At 42.9% G+C, this 20,095-nt stretch overlaps 1 protein-coding gene across 4 annotated transcripts in view; it reads left to right on the top strand.

The window, feature by feature from the left end:
* The window catches only part of DPYD (dihydropyrimidine dehydrogenase), a 1,322,423-nt gene that overhangs the window by 495,238 nt on the left and 807,090 nt on the right, over positions 1-20,095 (top strand). For all 4 annotated transcript variants that reach the window (XM_056528554.1, XM_056528555.1, XM_056528557.1 and 1 more), the window contains 2 exons: positions 4,468-4,637; positions 10,026-10,236. In XM_056528554.1, the coding sequence (XP_056384529.1) occupies positions 4,468-4,637; positions 10,026-10,236 (381 nt within the window). The remainder of the gene's footprint in view (positions 1-4,467; positions 4,638-10,025; positions 10,237-20,095) is intronic.

Below are 20,095 nucleotides of genomic sequence, written 5' to 3'. Positions count from 1 at the left end.
ATTGTAATTCTGAAGTTTAACCTCGTTTTGTACCGATCCAGTTTGTAATTCTGCGGCGTTCATCCTCCTCGTCCAATAATTCAATGAAGATCTTTCTTTTTAACGTCTCTAATTTTAGGATTTAAATCATCTGAATTTAACTAAGGGGTTTGTGCATTTTCTGGAGTTGCATGTTTTTTTTTTTTTTCATTTAATTCTATCTCAGCTTAATTAAAAAGTTAATTACTTTACCTGACACAGGAGACGCACGTAATGAGAGGGATGTATTTATATCATCCTGCACTATTTTTATTTTCTTACGGTATTAAAACCGTCAAGGTTACGTCTCCTGCAACACCAGGGCTTCTCACTCAGTATACAGTATATACTCATAAACAAGGGCGTAGCTCTAGGGGGTGCAGTGGTGGCAGTCACTTCTAAGACCTGATGCCTTAGGGGGCCCCAAATCATATCTGACCCTTAAAGGGGTACTCCGCCCCTAGATCCCCGCAATCTCCCTGCTGCACCCGGCGTTCATTTAGAGCGTTGGGTGCAGCACTGGAGGCTTGTGATGTCACGGCCGCGCCTTGCTCGTGATGTCATGGCCAAGCCTCCTCAATGCAAGTCTATGGGGGAAGAGGGGGGCGTGACGGGCGTCACGTCCTCTCCTATAGACTTGCATTGAGGGGGCATAGCCGTGACGTCATGAGTGGGATGTCTGGGGTGCCGCAGCCAGGATTGCGGGGGTCCCCAGTGGCAGAACCCCCCCGATCAGACATCTTATCCCCTATCCTTTGGATAGAGGATAGGATGTCTAGGGGCAGAGTACTCCTTTAAGAGATCAGTATTATAATTGGTACATGGGGCCTTGTTGCAGATTTTGCATTAGGAGACTGTCCACCACCACACGAAGTGATGGTCAACACACCCCCTATTATGCAACAGAAAAACATAGTGAATTTCACCAGGCTTGAAACTTTTTTTTATTTTATTACTAAAATGGATATGACTTATGATTGTTTATGTTCACATTCACAAACTTTAACATTATAGATAATTTCAGTGTCACACACATCTTTGGCGCATTTCTAAAATTTTCCCTCAATTCTGAAATACCAATGTAGACACCATGGGGGAAGATATTCAAAAACTCCTGTAATTTCTGTTCCAGCGACATTAAAGGGGTATTCCGGGCAAAAACATTTTATCCCCTATCCAAAGGATAGGGGATAAGATGTTTGATTGCGGGGGCCCGCTGTTGAGACCCCCCCCCATGATCTCCTTGCAGCGCCCGCATTCTATGTGGGAGCTGTGTCTTCAGTTTCGGAAACCTCCGGGTTTCCGGGACTGGGGACATGAATGGAGGGGGCGTGGCGTTACGTCATGTCCCCAGTCCCGGAAACCCGGAGGTTTCCGAAACTGAAGACACAGCTCCCACATAGAATGCGGGCGCTGCAAGGAGATCGCGGGAGGTCCCTGCGGCGGGCCCCCGCAATCAGACATCTTATCCCCTATCCTTTGGATAGGAGATAAAATGTTTTTGCCCGGAATACCCCTTTAACTACACTTTTTTTTCTCTCCTTACATTTACAAAGGTCTCTTGTGCCACTTTGAAAATATGAAAATGTATAAGAGTTCATTTTCGTGCCACTTTAGTTTTTTCTCACACAAAAATGCCAAATTAGGTGTCCTTGTAAGTGTATGGCCCTACAGAATAAAGATCTGGTGTCATTTTTACGGAAAATGCGCTGTGTAGAATTGGAAGCCCTCAAAAGTTACAAAAGGGAGTTTATTTTTAAAAGAATTTGCCTCACAAAAATTTTTTTTCTGGTTTTGCCGTAGATTTTGTGGTGAAATGATTGATGGTGCAAAAAACAAGCCCTTATATGGGTCTGTAGGGGGAAAATTTAAAGCGTTATGATTTTTAGAAGGTGAGGAGAAAAAAACAAAAGTGCAAAAACGAAAAATGGCCCGATCCTTAAGGGGTTAAAGGGGTACCACGCCCCTAGACATCTTATCCCCTATCCAAAGCATAGGGCATAAGATATCTGATAGTGGGGGTCCCGCCGTTGGGAACCCTTACAACCTCTCCTGCAGCTTGATGACGGGTGATATCACTGCCCCGCCCCCTCATGACATCACGTCCCGTCCCACCCCCTCGATTCAAGTCTATGGGAGGGGCATGGTGGCTGTCATGCCCACTCCCATAGACTTGCATTTAGGGGGTGGGGTGTGATGTCACTAGGGGGTGGGACCATGACATGCCAATACTCCGGCCCCTGTATCGCCCATCATCAGGCCTGGAGTGACGTTCGATTGGTGCAGCAGAGGACACAGGGTGCTGCAGGAGAGATCACAGGGGTTCCTGGTTTTACCGCCCCTCAGGACCCTGGACCCTTTAATTCAGTTAAAGAACATTTTTATTTCCCTAAAGGGTGTTGTCCCATATTCACACAGGAGACCAAGACTTCTCCTCCTGGTTAATTTGTTTTTGGCTTTGATTTCAAAAACTGACCTAAATCTTAAATATGGGAACAAGCTAAGGGCTTATTCACACTTCTATTTGAAAAATTTTTTTTAATATGGATGTGTAATACAAATTTTAGCAATTTTTTCATTTTTTTTTTTTTTTTTTTTACTTTTTGTTTTTTTGGTTGCTTGTCAGACCAGTTTAAATTTTGTATTTTGATATTTTCTCTTTTTGTGAAAGAATTATCTTTATTTATTACCCTTACTTTTATTATTTTTTTAAATGTATTTATTTTTTGGTGATGTTTCTGAAATACAAATAAAAAAATTAAAAAAATTGGATGTTTATTTTTTTAAATTCATGCAGAAAAAAACAGCATAAAAAAAAATACAAGAAAAATAAATAAAATAATTAAAGGGGTACTCCACTCCTAGATATCTTTTCTCTTATCCAAAGGATAGGGAATTAGATGTCTGATCGCGAGGGTGGCGCCGCTGCTATCCCCGCAATCTCTGTGCGGCACCCGGCGTTCTTCAAGAACTGAATGTATGATGTGACCATGTGATGTTTTTTTTCTTTTTTTTTTCTTGTATTCCCCTCTCTTTGAAACTCTATTTTGAAAAATGTATAAATAAAACAATTATAAAGAAAATTAAATACACTGGGCGGGGGTTGTGACATTACGGCCACGCCCCTCATGCCGTCACGCCCCCTCAATGCAAGTCTAGGGGAGGGGGCATGGCAGCCGCCATGCCCCCTCCCATAGACTTGCATTGAGGGGGTGTGGCGTGATGTCATGAGGGGCGTGGCCACGACGTCACAACCCCCTACCATCTGCTTCAAGGGTTCGGAATAAAATGTTCCGAACACCAGGGCAGCAGAGTACCCCTTTAAACTGAATAATTGTCTTTTTTGACTAAAAATTGACTTCTGTTTTTTTTTTTTTTTTTTTTTATCCTTTGTTTTTAACTAAATGGAATAAAAGTGAAGTTTTAATTTACCATTTATGTTTTGGAGCAGCTGGAGGCCCCTGCTTTTTTGCCCTCTTATTAAGTTACTTCTGTGGACTGCAGCGGTCACTCAATGGTTAAAGGGGTACTCTGGTAGAAAACAACTTTTTAAAAAAAAAAATTTAAATCCACTGGTGCCAGAAAGTTAAACAGATTTGTAAATTACTTCTAATTACAAATCTTAATCCTTCCAGTACTTATCAGCTGCTGTATGCTCCACAGGAAGTTCTTTTATTTTTGAATTTCTTTCCAGTCTGACCACAGTGCTCTCTGCTGCCTCCTCTGTCCATGTCAGGAACAGTCCGGAGCAGGAGAAGTTTGCTATGGGGATTTGCTCCTTTTCTGGATAGTTCCTGATACGTACAGAGGTGTCAGCAGAGAGCACTGTGGTCAGTCTGGAAAGAACTACACAACTTCCTGTGGAGCATACAGCAGCTGATAAGTACTGGAAGGATTAAGATTTTTTAATAGAAGTTATTTACAAATCTGTTTAACTTTCTGGCACCAATTGATTTCAGAAAATAAATGTTTTCCACCGGAGTACTCCTTTACTAATAGTCCATAGCACCATAGAAAGCCTCAGTGCAGTCTGGGAAATATTCTCACCTAATGAAATCAATATAGAAGATATATCTACTTCACAGAACAAGGTGTAGGCCATAACATGGAGGGCGACGCTCCTCATACTCTCTATTATCTGACACGAGGAGCTTTAAGAATCTTATTTAATCGATAATGTAGAAATGTCTCATCCCCAGGAGTTCTGCCAGACAAAATGTGGTTCCTCTAAGAGAGCGGAGTATGAAATTACGTACACGAGCGCTTCCTGGGCTGTGGGAATAGAACTGTCTTTCAGTGAAGCAGAATAATGTGATAGTGACACTGTGAGCTCGGGAACTGCGAGATGCAATTTTACACGGCTTTAAGTACATGTATCTTTTGGAGTTGACATGCAAAATGGTTTCGCTACTTGAAAACGCTTCCCCTCCCCTCCTCTCCATTATTCAGGGATGTGCGCCTGTCACTCTTCACTGCCGTCCATAAAGGGAACTGTTATCGTGCTGGGAGCTGGAGACACCGCGTTCGACTGTGCCACCTCCGCCCTGCGCTGTGGGGCCCGCAGAGTCTTCCTGGTCTTCAGGAAGGGGTTCACCAATATCCGAGCGGTCCCTGAAGAGGTAAATCCAGTCTTAGAGTCTCAATATACAGACGACTCCTTATTCTATCTTCATTAATATGTTCGGAAATTACCCTTTATAATGATAAGAACTTAAGGGATTTTACTATAAATGTGCACACCCGATGGGGTGGGGGGTGAGGGGGTGAGCCTGTGGGTCACATACTGGATTATCATGTCTGTGGGCCGGGCGGGGTTTAGACTAATTTTGGTCCAGAGCAAAGTTAAAAATCATAAAATATTATACCAAAAGCAAAGTCATGTAATCAAGGCTTTTCAAACCTGGACCTCACAAATAAACAATTCATCAACGATACTGCCCCCTAGAAACAAATACAGTGCAGAGCCGTACCCCATTCTGCATCACAAAATACTTTTCCAGCAGCATCACCACAAGTACCCCAGCACCAAATATCTCTCAAGCTGCAGAAAACAAATACCCCATTGCAGCACAAAACACTTCTCTATCAGTGCTAAACAAACAATATAGAACAACACATGATACCTCTCCAACAGAATCAAATACCACAGTGCAGCAAAAGATACTACTCCAGCAGCGCAAAATACCACAGTGCAGAAAAACATACCGCATCAGCAGCACCAAATACCACAGTGCAGCACAACATACCTCATCAGCAGCACCAAATATCACAGTTGCAGGACAACATACCGCATCAGCAGCACCAAGTACTACAGTGCAGCAAAAGATACCTCTCCAGCAGCACAAAATACCACAGTGCAGCACAACATATCTCATCAGCAGCACCAAATACTACAATGCAGCAAAAGATACCTCTCCAGCAGCACAAAATACCACAATGCAGCACAACATATCTCATCAGCAGCACCAAATACCACAGTGCAGCAAAATATACCTCTCCAGCAGTACAAAATACCACAGTTCAGCACAATATCCTTCAGCAGTGTAAAAAAACTAAAACCTGAAGTGTTTTTGCACCCATTCCTATCCATACCCATTGGCAGAAGTGTCCTCTTCCCCAGACTTTGTAAGTGCTCAGCTGTGCGCTGCATTATCCTCTGCCTTTTCCCCCCTAAGCCGCCCTTCCCATACTGTCAGCACAGGAAACAGAGGTTGGGGGTAGAGAGTGATAAGGGCTCCAACATCCTCAGAAGCTCCCCTATAGTCTTCCGACTACTGTTACACTGCCCCCTGCCCACTGGAGTCCTCTGTATATAAAGTTTAGAAGTCCTCCATATATATATATATATATATATGGCTGAAGCATTATCCATATATACAGCTGTTGGGTCCTCTGTATATAAAGGTAAGGTGTTCTCCATGTAAAAAGCTTACAAGTCCTCTGTATGTGCTGATTAGGGGTCTTACATATATATAAAGCTTAGGAGTCCTCCATATATATCACTTAGGACTCCTCCATATATATAACACTTAGGAGTCCTCTTTATATAGCACTTAGGAGTCCTCCATATATATAACACTTAGGAGTCATCCATATATAACACTTGGGAGCCCTCTATATATAGCACTTAGGAGTCCTCCATATATAGCACTTAGGAGTCCTCCATATATAACACTTAGGAGTCTTCCATATATAACACTTAGGAGTCCTCTTTATATAGCACTTAGTAGTCCATATATATATAACACTTAGGAGTCATCCATATATAGCACTTAGGAGTCCATATATATAACGCTTAGGAGTCCTCCATATACAACACTTAGGAGTCCTCTATATATAACACTTAGGAGTCCTCTATTTACTTAGGAGTCCATAAAGAACACTTAGGAGTCCTCTATATATAACACTTAGGAGTCCTCCATATATAACACTTAGGAGTCCTCCATATATAACACTTAGGAGTCCTCCATATATAACACTTAGGAGTCCTCTATATACTTAGGAGTCCATATAGAACACTTAGGAGTCCTCCATATATAACACTTAGGAGTCCTCTATATATAACACTTAGGAGTCCTCCATATATAACACTTAGGAGTCCTCTATATATAACACTTAGGAGTCCTCCATATATAACACTTAGGAGTCCTCCATATATAACACTTAGGAGTCCTCTATATATAACATTTAGGAGTCCTCCATATATAACACTTAGGAGTCCTCCATATATAACACTTAGGAGTCCATATAGAACACTTAGGAGTCCTCCATATATAACACTTAGGAGTCCTCTATATATAACACTTAGGAGTCCTCCATATATAACACTTAGGAGTCCTCTATATATAACACTTAGGAGTCCTCCATATATAACACTTAGGAGTCCTCTATATATATATAACACTTAGGAGTCCTCCATATATAACACTTAGGAGTCCTCCATATATAACACTTAGGAGTCCTCTATATACTTAGGAGTCCATATAGAACACTTAGGAGTCCTCCATATATAACACTTAGGAGTCCTCTATATATAACACTTAGGAGTCCTCCATATATAACACTTAGGAGTCCTCCATATATAACACTTAGGAGTCCTCCATATATAACACTTAGGAGTCCTCCATATATAACACTTAGGAGTCCTCTATTTACTTAGGAGTCCATATAGAACACTTAGGAGTCCTCCATATATAACACTTAGGAGTCCTCTATATATAACACTTAGGAGTCCTCTATTTACTTAGGAGTCCTCCATATATAACACTTAGGAGTCCTCTATATATAACACTTAGGAGTCCATATAGAAAACTTAGGAGTCCTCCATATATAACACTTAGGAGTCCATATATATAACACTTAGGAGTCCTCCATATATAACACTTAGGAATCCTCTATGTATAACACTTAGGAGTCCTCTATATGTAACACTTAGGAGTCCTCCATATATAACACTTATGGGTCCTCTATATATAACACTTAGGAGTCCTCCATATATATCACTTAGGAGTCCTCTATATATAACTCTTAGGAGTCCTTTGCATGTAAATTGCTAGCGCTCCGACCATCCCCTGTGACTGACAGAAGCGCCCACAAATATCAGAGCTGAGCCGCGAGACATCACATTTCCATTATTTTTGGCCATATCCTAAAAGGAAGAATTAAAATCTGAATCCAAATTCCCCCACTAACACATATAAATTCTTACTGGATAATTGGACTACACCATTATTATTATTATTATTATTATTATTATTATTATTATTATTATTATTATTATTATTACTATTATTATTACTATTATTATTACTATTACTATTACTATTATTATTATTATTACTATTATTATTATTACTATTATTATTATTATTATTATTACTATTATTATTATTATTACTATTATTATTATTACTATTATTATTATTATTATTATTATTATTATTATTACTATTATTATTATTATTACTATTATTATTATTATTATTATTATTATTATTATTACTATTATTCTGTATATCTTGTGAAGCGAACGCACCACAATATCCCACCCTGCACACTCAAAATATCTAAATAGGTGCCCTGCTCCTAGTGAGGACTCCTGCCAGAAGACCCCTTTAATGCTCATCCCTGGTGACTTGTCCTTATTGTGTATTATTATTAATAATTTTCATAATTTTCTCATACTCGCCCGTTACTACTCATAATTCACAATTCAAAATTTGTAACTGCAAAAATTGAGGAGTTGTTTTTGAGTAGTCGCCCACCAGACACCCATAGCCGCGGACCCCGGTGAAAGAACAGGATTCTGGCTTTTTCTTTTCCAGCTCCTCTTATAGCGCCCCCTTATGTCCTAGGCTATGTTCACACGAAAGAATTGTGTGGAATTCTGCAGAAGAATTCTGCTGGAAGATCGACAGAAATGTACTGCCCATTGACTGTTCCATTCACACAGCAGAATTGTCACAAAACTTAAAAGACCAGTCATTAATTAATTTGGCAACATTCCATCAGAATCCCATTGAAGTCCATGGGGCTTTGAAGTTCAGCAATAATTCATCATAATTATTGCTGAAATTACTCAAATTACCTGTAATTCGGACGGAATTCTGCAATTCTGCAATTTCGTTCAGCAAACTTTGCTGAACGGAATTTGTGTGTAATTGCGGACATTCCTCTGTGTGAACATTTACTAACAATCTAGCAGCAATTGAGAACCATGAATCGTATTCACTTAAAGTAAAACAGTCACCCGTTCCCCCGGACCATAACCAGATACACCGGGGTATAGTGCGGGTGAACAGGAGACCGATGCAGGGTCTCAGACTGATATACTTACCTGCAGTCCGGAGCCCCGCTCCTCCAAAGGTCCGCCTCTTCCAGCGCTGACTTGTGCTCTGGAGGCGGGACCTTCGGCTGGATTTAAATATTCATAAGCGCTCATAAGCCTACTGAGTGCTCACATGACCGGCACTTATGAATATTTAAATTTAGCTGGCAGGCCCGCCTCCAGAGCACAAGTCAGCGCTGGAAGAGGCGGACCTTCGGAGGAACGGGGCTCCGGACTGCAGGTAAGTATATCAGTCTGAGACCCCGCATTGGTCTCCTGTTCACCCGCACTATACCCCGGTGTATCTGGTTATAGTGTGGGGGAACGGGTGACTGTTTTGCTTTAAAGGGGAACTCTGGTGAATTTTTTTTTTTTTTTTTTAATCAACTGGTGCCAGAACTTTAAATAGATTTGTAAATTACTTCTGTTTAAAATATTAGCCCTTCGGCTAGGTTCACACTACAGAATTTCCTCCTGCAATTTCAATTTGAAATTCCCCTTACTAAAATCTACTGTATAGTGAATGGGTTTCTGTTCACAAATTCCCACTTCGGAATTTGTGAATGGAAAATCCGCTTGGAAATGGCGTTGCTCATTCTTCAGGCGGAAATACTCGCGGAACACATTTCAGTCTATTGGAGACTGCAGTGTCCGCGCGGTCCTAGTGCCCACTGATCCAGTCGGCGCTGGCCACAGTGTGAACCTAGCCTTTCAGTACTTATAAGCTGCTGTATACTACAGCGGAAGTTGTGTAGTTCTTTCCAGTCTGACCACAGTGCTCTCTGCTGACACCTCTGTCCATGTCAGGTACTGTCCAGAGCAGGAGAGGTTTGCTATGGGGATTTGCTTCTTCTCTGGACATTTCCTGTCATGGACAGATGTGTCAGCAGAGAGCACTCTGGTCAGACTGGAAAGAACTACACAACTTCCTGTGGAGCATACAGCAGCTGATAAGTACTGGAAGGGTTAAGATTGTTTAATAGAAGTAACTTACAAATCTGTTTAACTTTCTGACACCAGTTGATTTAAAAAATAGTTTTTCACCAGAGTACCCCTTTAATCCCTTCCATACAATCTAGTAAACATGTGGAGGTTTCCGTGGCCCCTTTTACACTCGGGCCCTTGTGCACTCACAGTTATAATTGCAGACGATTTAGTGCGTTATTTTTTTGTCTTGCAGGTTGAATTGGCCAAAGAGGAAAAGTGTGAATTTCTACCGTTCCTATCGCCCCGTAAAGTGATTCTTAAGGGCGGCAAAATAAGCGGGATGGTGTTTGTTCGAACAGAACAAGATGAGGACGGAAACTGGATCGAAGACGAGGATCAGAGCGTACAGCTGAAAGCCGATGTGATCATCAGCGCGTTCGGATCTGTGCTGAGCGACCCCGCAGGTACGGCGCCTCTCCTACTATCAGGCTAAGGGCTCATTCACATATTCACATACAGCACCTCTCCTACTATCAGGCTAAGGGCTCATTCACATATTCACATACAGCACCTCTCCTACTATCAGGCTAAGGGCTCATTCACATATTCACATACGGTGCCTCTCCTACTATCAGGCTAAGGGCTCATTCACATATTCACATACTGCGCCTCTCCTACTATCAGGTTAAGGGCTCATTCACATATTCACATACAGCACCTCTCCTACTATCAGGCTAAGGGCTCATTCACTTATTCACATACTGCGCCTCTCCTACTTTCAGGCTAAGGGCTCATTCACATATTCACATACTGCTCCTCTCCTACTATCAGGCTAAGGGCCCATTCACATATTCACATACTGCGCCTCTCCTACTATCAGGGGCTAAGGGCCCATTCACATATTCACATACTGCGCCTCTTCTACTATCAGGATAAGGGATCATTCACATATTCACATACTGCGCCTCTCCTACTATCAGGGGCTAAGGGCCCATTCACATATTCACATACTGCGCCTCTCCTACTATCAGGCTAAGGGCTCATTCACATATTCACATTCTGCGCCTCTCCTACTATCAAGCTAAGGGCTCATTCACATATTCACATACTGCGCCTCTCCTACTATCAGGCTAAGGGCTCATTCACATATTCACATACTGCGCCTCTCCTACTATCAGGCTAAGGGCTCATTCACATATTCACATACAGCACCTCTCCTACTATCAGGCTAAGGGCTCATTCACTTATTCACATACTGCGCCTCTCCTACTTTCAGGCTAAGGGCTCATTCACATATTCACATACGGCGCCTCTCCTACTATCAGGCAAAGGGCTCATTCACATATTCACATATGGCGCCTCTCCTACTATCAGGCTAAGGGCTCATTCACATATTCACATAGGGCACCTCTCCTACTATCAGGCTAAGGGCTCATTCACATATTCACATACTGCGCCTCTCCTACTATCAGGCTAAGGGATCATTCACATATTCACATACTGTGCCTCTCCTACTATCAGGGGCTAAGGGCTCATTCACATATTCACATACTGCGCCTCTCCTACTATCAGGCTAAGGGATCATTCACATATTCACATACTGCGCCTCTCCTACTATCAGGCTAAGGGCTCATTCACATATTCACATACGGTGCCTCTCCTACTATCAGGCTAAGAGCTCATTCACATATTCACATACTGCGCCTCTCCTACTATCAGGGGCTAAGGGCCCATTCACATATTCACATACTGCGCCTCTCCTACTATCAGGCTAAGGGCTCATTCACATATTCACATACTGCGCCTCTCCTTCTATCAAGCTAAGGGCTCATTCACATATTCACATACTGCGCCTCTCCTACTATCAGGCTAAGGGCTCATTCACATATTCACATACTGTGCCTCTCCTACTATCAGGCTAAGGGCTCATTCACATATTCACATACAGCACCTCTCCTACTATCAGGCTAAGGGCTCATTCACATATTCACATACTGTGCCTCTCCTACTATCAAGCTAAGGGCTCATTCAAATATTCACATACTGCACCTCTCCTACTATCAGGCTAAGGGCTCATTCACATATTCACATACTGCGCCTCTCCTACTATCAGGCTAAGGGCTCATTCACATATTCACATACAGCACCTCTCCTACTATCAGGCTAAGGGCTCATTCACATATTCACATACTGCGCCTCTCCTACTATCAGGCTAAGGGCTCATTCACATATTCACATACTGCGCCTCTCCTACTATCAGGCTAAGGGCTCATTCACATATTCACATACAGCGCCTCTCCTACTATCAGGCTAAGGGATCATTCACATATTCACATAGGGCTCCTCTCCTACTTTCAGGCTAAGGGCTCATTCACATATTCACATACTGCACCTCTCCTACTATCAGGCTAAGGGATCATTCACATATTCGCATAATGGATCCATATTATTTTAATAATTGAAGACATGTTACAGATACTTTAAGTAGTTTTCTTTACATCTCTTTTTTGTTTACACGTTTTTAGGCAGATTTATTTATTATGTATCATGTTCCAGCATCCGCATGTTGTTAGCCAATAGAAGTCAGTGGATTAAATTGAAAAATGCATATTGCATTTTTGCATAGTCCACATGAGCATTTATTTTTAGTTTTAAGGGCTCATCCAGGATTAGAAAAGCAGAGCTAATGCTTTTCTAATAACAGCACCACCCCTGTCCACAGGTTGTGTGTGGTATTACAACTTGGCTTAAAACACTTTTAATGAAACTTACCTGCAATACCACACGCAACCTACTGACAAGTGGGGAGCTGTTTTTATAGCAAATTTGCATTATTTTTTTTGTATTCCTGGATAACTTTTAAAGGTGTGATCCACTGCTGGACATCTTATCCCCTATCCTTTGGCATTGCTGATGTTTTTGGACTACATTTCCCATGATGCTTTTGCAGCATTTTGGCTGTAAGAGCATCATGGGAGGTTTAGTCCAAAACATCTGCAGTGCCGAAGGTTGCCTGTGCCTGCCCTAACCAAAGGATAGGGGATAAGATGTCTAATCGCTGGGATCCCCGCGATCTCATGCAGGACCTAATGCTCGGTTCCTGCAACAGTGGTCGGGATGTCATGACCACAACCCCTCGTGGCGTCACACCACACCCCCTCCATTCATGTCTATGGGAAGGGGCATATTGTGACATCACGAGGAGCATGGTCTTGACATCCCGGCCTCCGGCTCCGAGTGTTCTGAACGAAATGTATAATATAGATGTGATATAGGATCCAAAACACATAGCTGCTTTCTGCCTTAAACAGCGCTACTGTAGTTCTCAGGTTGTGTCTGGTATTACAGTTCAGATCCATTGAAGCAAATGAAGTAGAGTTGTAATACCACACACAACCTGCAGTCACGGGGGGTCACTATTTGTGGAAAAAGCAGGTAAGTTTGTCTTATTCCTGGACAATTCCTTTAATGTTTTAACAAAAAGTGAAACAAATACAAATAAAAAAATTTACAACTTATAAGAAAATACGGAAATAAAGTGGAACCAAAAATGTAATAAATTGTAAAAAAAAGACAAAAAAAATTATATATCCGTATTTGATTTGTAAATAAGACCTTGTTGTGTATAATATCAAAAGAATATGAACCAGTATTGATAGAACTAAAGATGAAACATGAATTCGCTCGATGATTGTCGTCGTTATATTGGGTGGATTTCCTTCGTGTTCAGGATTGCGAAATTGCTAGAACAATAAGTCACTTGCGCAGAGGAACCTCCGTACGAGCCGCCGCCAATTATCATTATTATTATTATTTTGACTTTTCATCCTGAATTTCCAAAGACACAAATCACGAAGCTTCATTCGGAGATCACAACAAAGGCCGCGGCGGGAGAACGGAACATGGCGGCTGTTTGTATTTTTCTCCTTTTATTCTAGAAGTTCTGAAGGCAATTTGGCTAATGAAAAGTCATTTCCATCATCCGTCCTTTACTTTGTGTCATTGGCAGAAATCGAGCCAAAATTGGAGACAAATTCAGCAATTTTTTGAGCAAATAGAATGAACATATTGGGAATGTAGAAGTTTTCTTTAGAAGACAAAACTTTCTGATCGTACAGGATCCCGGAGAAGAAATGTAACACATTTATGTATAAACACGGAAGATTGTGTCCAAGTCGTTTATATGTCAGGGTAGATGTCGGTTCACGCGAGTATTGTACGTAATATACAGTGATGAAGCCTCTAGGGGAGACGATGAGGGTTATGCTGGACGTCCTCTCATCACCTCTAGGATTTATCAAGTTCTTCTGTAATTCCAATAAAATGCAGTTACTTCATAATAACTTACAATGTGACAACTGTTCAGCTTAAGGGATTGATATTTGGCCACTGTCCCTTTAATAAGTACACTTCTGAATATTTACTGAATCTTTAGGGACTTTCTTCCTTCCTGTGTACATGCAGAACTGGTGTAAGGATTTTTGCCACCATAGGCAAAAGTTAATTTTGACGGCCATTGACCCCGCCCTTTAACACACCTGACCTTACTACTGGGGTGACACACTGTAACAAACCTCCTCCTCATGTAATCTCCTTACTACTGGGGTGACACACTGTAACAAACCTCCTCCTCATGTAATCTCCTTACTACTGGGGTGACACACTGTAACAAACCTCCTCATGTAATCTCCTTACTATTGAGGTGACACACTGTAACAAACCTCCTCCTCATGTAATCTAATTACTACTGGGGTGACACACTGTAACAAACATCCTCCTCATTTAATCTCTTTACTACTGGGGAGACACATTGTAACAAACCTCCTCCTCATGTAATCTCCTTACTACTGGGGTGACACACTGTAACAAACCTCCTCCCCATGTAATCTCCTTACTACTGGGGTGACACACTGTAACAAACCTCCTCCTCATTTAATCTCCTTACTACTGGGGTGACACACTGCAACAAACCTTCTCCTCATGTAATTTCCTTACTACTGGGGTGACACACTATAACAAACCTCCTCCTCATGTCATCTTTTTACTACTGGGGTGACACACTGTAACAAACCTCCTCCTCATGTAATCTCCTTACTACTGGGGTGACACACTGTAACAAACCTCCTCCCCGTGTAATCTCCTTACTACTGGGGTGACACACTGTAACAAACCTCCTCCTCATGTAATCTCCTTACTACTGGGGTGACACACTGTAACAAACCTCCTCCTCACGTAATCCCTTTACTACTGGGGTGACACACTGTAACAAATTCCCTCCTCATGTAATCTCCTTACTACTGGGGTGACACACTGTAACAAACCTCCTCCTCATGTAATCCCTTTACTACTGGGGGTGACACACTGTAACAAACCCCCTCCTTATGTAATCTCCTTACTACTGGGGTGACATTGTAACAAACCTCCTCCTCATGTAATCTCCTTACTACTGGGGTGACACACTGTAACAAACCTCCTCCTCATGTAATCTCCTTACTATTGAGGTGACACACTGTAACAAACCTCCTCCTCATGTAATCTCCTTACTATTGAGGTGACACACTGTAACAAACCTCCTCCTCATGTAATCTAATTACTACTGGGGTGACACACTGTAACAAACATCCTCCTCATTTAATCTCTTTACTACTGGGGAGACACATTGTAACAAACCTCCTCCTCATGTAATCTCCTTACTACTGGGGTGACACACTGTAACAAACCTCCTCCCCATGTAATCTCCTTACTACTGGGGTGACACACTGTAACAAACCTCCTCCTCATTTAATCTCCTTACTACTGGGGTGACACACTGCAACAAACCTTCTCCTCATGTAATTTCCTTACTACTGGGGTGACACACTATAACAAACCTCCTCCTCATGTCATCTTTTTACTACTGGGGTGACACACTGTAACAAACCTCCTCCTCATGTAATCTCCTTACTACTGGGATGACACACTGTAACAAACCTCCTCCCCGTGTAATCTCCTTACTACTGGGGTGACACACTGTAACAAACCTCCTCCTCATGTAATCTCCTTACTACTGGGGTGACACACTGTAACAAACCTCCTCCTCATGTAATCCCTTTACTACTGGGGTGACACACTGTAACAAATTCCCTCCTCATGTAATCTCCTTACTACTGGGGTGACACACTGTAACAAACCTCCTCCTCATGTAATCCCTTTACTACTGGGGGTGACACACTGTAACAAACCTCCTCCTTATGTAATCTCCTTACTACTGGGGTGACATTGTAACAAACCTCCTCCTCATGTAATCTCCTTACTACTGGGGTGACACACTGTAACAAACCTCCTCATGTAATCTCCTTACTATTGAGGTGACACACTGTAACAAACCTCCTCCTCATGTAATCTCCTTACTATTGAGGTGACACACTGTAACAAACCTCCTCCTCATGTAATCTAATTACTACTGGGGTGACACACTGTAACAAACATCCTCCTCATTTAATCTCTTTACTACTGGGGAGACACATTGTAACAAACCTCCTCCTCATGTAATCTCCTTACTACTGGGGTGACACACTGTAACAAACCTCCTCCCCATGTAATCTCCTTACTACTGGGGTGACACACTGTAACAAACCTCCTCCTCATTTAATCTCCTTACTACTGGGGTGACACACTGTAACAAACCTCCTCCTCATGTAATCTCCTTACTACTGGGGTGACACACTGCAACAAACCTTCTCCTCATGTAATTTCCTTACTACTGGGGTGACACACTATAACAAACCTCCTCCTCATGTCATCTTTTTACTACTGGGGTGACACACTGTAACAAACCTCCTCCTCATGTAATCTCCTTACTACTGGGATGACACACTGTAACAAACCTCCTCCCCGTGTAATCTCCTTACTACTGGGGTGACACACTGTAACAAACCTCCTCCTCATGTAATCTCCTTATACTGGGGTGACACACTGTAACAAACCCCCTCCTCATGTAATCTCCTTACTACTGGGGTGACACACTGTAACAAACCTCCTCCTCATGTAATCCCTTTACTACTGGGGTGACACACTGTAACAAATTCCCTCCTCATGTAATCTCCTTACTACTGGGGTGACACACTGTAACAATCCTCCTCCTCATGTAATCCCTTTACTACTGGGGTGACACACTGTAACAAACCTCCTCATCATGTAATCCCCTTACTACTGGGGTGACACACTGTAACAAACCTCCTCCTCATGAAATTTTACTACTGAGGTGACACACTGTAACAAGCCTCCTCCTCATGAAATTTTACCACTGAGGTGACACACTGTAACAACCTCCCTCCTCACGCAACAGTGGTTCCGATGCTGGCTGGTTACTAACTTTCTTGCAGCAGGCAGAGCGGCGCCCCATTAAGAGGGTGCCCTAGGCAGCTGCCTCTTTTGCCTATAGGTAGAGCCGCCCCTGTACATGTAATGACTGATGCTGATGTTTTCTGGTTCTCAGTCTAATATCACTGAAAATACTGATGATCATCTTCACTACAATACAAGACGCATAATGTAGGAGGTTTCCCACAGGGCATTGGGGAGATGGTTAAAACCTGAAACACTTTATACGATCGGACATAAAATGCGCATCAGATCTGCCCTGTGTGAACACGCACTTAATAAACGTCATACACAGAGATATCAGGTTGTAATAATGTATCGAATTTATATTAAAGGAGAAGTATCATGTAAAAAAAAAACATCCCCTCCCCCCCACTATATAGTTCTATAGGAGAGCTGAAGATTGCCAAACGGCTCTCCTATAGAGATATATGGAGGGTGAGTGGTGGCCCCCCGCTTCGGGAGGGGGTCGTGATGCCTTACTGTGAAGGAGAGCGGGGGCTCTGAACAGGAGATCATGGGGGGGGGGGGGGGTGGTCAGCGCTCAGACATTTTTTTACATGATACTTGTCCTTTAATAAGGACATAAATGATCTGGTCCCATTTTAACATAGAGGTCCCTGTCAGCATCATAAGGGATGTGGGAACCGTCAGACGGGTTTGATCTGTTAGAGGGATTTTTCCATAAAGCTTTGTTCACATTGACAGTATATATCAGCAGCCTGGCATAAAGGCGCCACGACGTGTAATGCTTCATATCTCCTGTGGGCTCAATGACTTAAAGGGGTACTCTGCCCCTAGACATCGTATCCCCTATCCAAAGGATCTCAGCTGCAGCAAACCAGACATCCGGTGCACGGAGCGAACTTCGTTCGGTGTCGGATGACTGGTGATGCGGAGGCTCGTGACATCATGGTCACGCCCCCTCAATGCAAGTCTATGGGAGGGGGCCTGACAGCAGTCACGCCCCCTCCCATAGACTTGCATTGAGGGGGCATTACTGTGACGTCACGAGCCTCCGCCCTGCATCACCAGTCATCCGGCACGGAGCAGGGTTTGCTCCATGCACCAGATGTCTGGGGTGCCGCAGCTGACATTGCGGGGGTCCCCATCAGCGGGACCCCTGTGATCAGACATCTAATCCCCTATGCTTTGGATAGGGCATAACATGTCTAGAGGCAGAGTAACCCTTTAAGGGCTAGGCCTGGAGGACCCCTGCAAATGGGAACTGCGTTTCTGCTGTGGAAAAAGTGCAGGAACTCTGTTCCCATGGGTTCCTGCAGGACTTGAGCCCTGTCTATAGGGCTTCTGAAAAATCCTTCTCTAGAGTGTGATAGTCCCAGAGAAGGTCATGGGGTCAGAAGTGGGTGTGAAATTTAAAGGGGTACATTTAGTTCCGAACGCTGGGTGCGGGCCCCCCCCCCCCCCTCGCATACACAATTTTTTTTCAACAGTTCACATTTTTTTTGCAGCCTTTTTTGTGTAAAAATTAAATACGTTATTGCAAAGAACAATTGGTTCTGCAAAAACATAACCCCCGAGCCTCATATGTAGATGTTCAGGGGTGTCAGCCTGCCCGGCACATTACCGGGACTCTATCTCAGCCGGTGATTTGCCGTCACTTCTGTTCATCTCGGGAGGTGGGGGCTAGAGCGAGCCGAGGACGGGTAAGTGACTGATCCCCATACAGCAGATCGCTGGGAGTTCCAGAGGACGGACACCCTCTCAGGATCAGAAACATCCCCTGTCTACAGACTACTCAATATGTTTTAGTTACCCAAAATACCACTTTAAAGGGGTACTCCACTGGAAATCATTTTTATTTTTAGTCAGCTGATGCCAGAAAGGTAAAAAGATTTGTAAATTAACAAATGTAGAAGAAAGGGGAGAGCGCACAGGAAGCAACTTCACCTCCCACGACCTGTAATTACGTCTTCGGCGACCAATATCAATCTAGGATAAACAAAGGGGCACGCACGTGCACTCACCGCTCAACAGAGATAGTTGCGTCTGGAAATCCGGTAACGGGATGCCGGGTCACAGCATAGGCGCAGGTGTGTGGCGCTCAGAGGCTACGCCGGCAGTTTCGCACGTAAGAATCACGCACTTACATGCAAAACTGCTGGCGTAGCCTCCGAGCGCCACACACCTGCGCCTATGCCGTGACCCGGCATCCCGTTACCGGATTTCCAGACGCAACTATCTCTGTTGAGCGGTGAGTGCACGTGCGTGCCCCTTTGTTCATCCTGGATTTGTAAATTACTTCTATTTAAAAATGTGAATCCTTCCAGTACTTATCAGCTGCTGTATGTTCCTCAGGAAGTTCTTTTCTTTTTTAATTTCCTTTCTGTCTGACGACAGTGCTCTCTGCTGACACCTCTGTCCATGTCAGGAACTGTCCAGAGCAGGAGAGGCTTGTTATAGGGATTCACTCCTACTCTGGACAGTTCCTGATAAGGACAGATGTGTCAGCAGAGAGCATTGTGGACAGACAGAAAAGACATTCAAAAAGAAAATAACTTTTTGTGGAGCATGCAGCATCTCATAAGTACTGGAAGGGTTAAGATTTTTAAATAGAAGAAATGTACAAATCTTTTTAACTTTCCGACACCAGTTGATTTAAAAAAAGAATGCTTTCCAGGGGAGTACCCCTTTAGGGTGCGTTCACACGGAGTAAATGAAGAGTAATTGACGCTGAAAAATTTTCGGATGGAAACTTTTTAATTTTTGCAGGAAATTTGCGCGCAATTCGTGGGCAATTTGCACAGAATTGCGTGCGGAATTGCACGCGGACATGGGGGAGAAAGAAGTGAAGGTCTTTTCAGCCATTTCCGCGCAAATTGCGCACAAATTCTGCACAAATTGCGCGCAAAAACGATGTTGGGCGGAATTTTTTTTTAACATTGACTTCAATTGATTTCTGCTAGCGGATTCCGCTTGAAGAATGAACATGTTCTTTCT

Source organism: Hyla sarda, chromosome 6 (genome assembly GCF_029499605.1).
Source record: "Hyla sarda isolate aHylSar1 chromosome 6, aHylSar1.hap1, whole genome shotgun sequence".
Lineage (NCBI taxonomy): Eukaryota > Metazoa > Chordata > Amphibia > Anura > Hylidae > Hyla > Hyla sarda.
The sequence above is the reverse complement of the archived record's forward strand: the minus strand, read 5'-3'. Positions and strand labels throughout refer to the sequence as shown.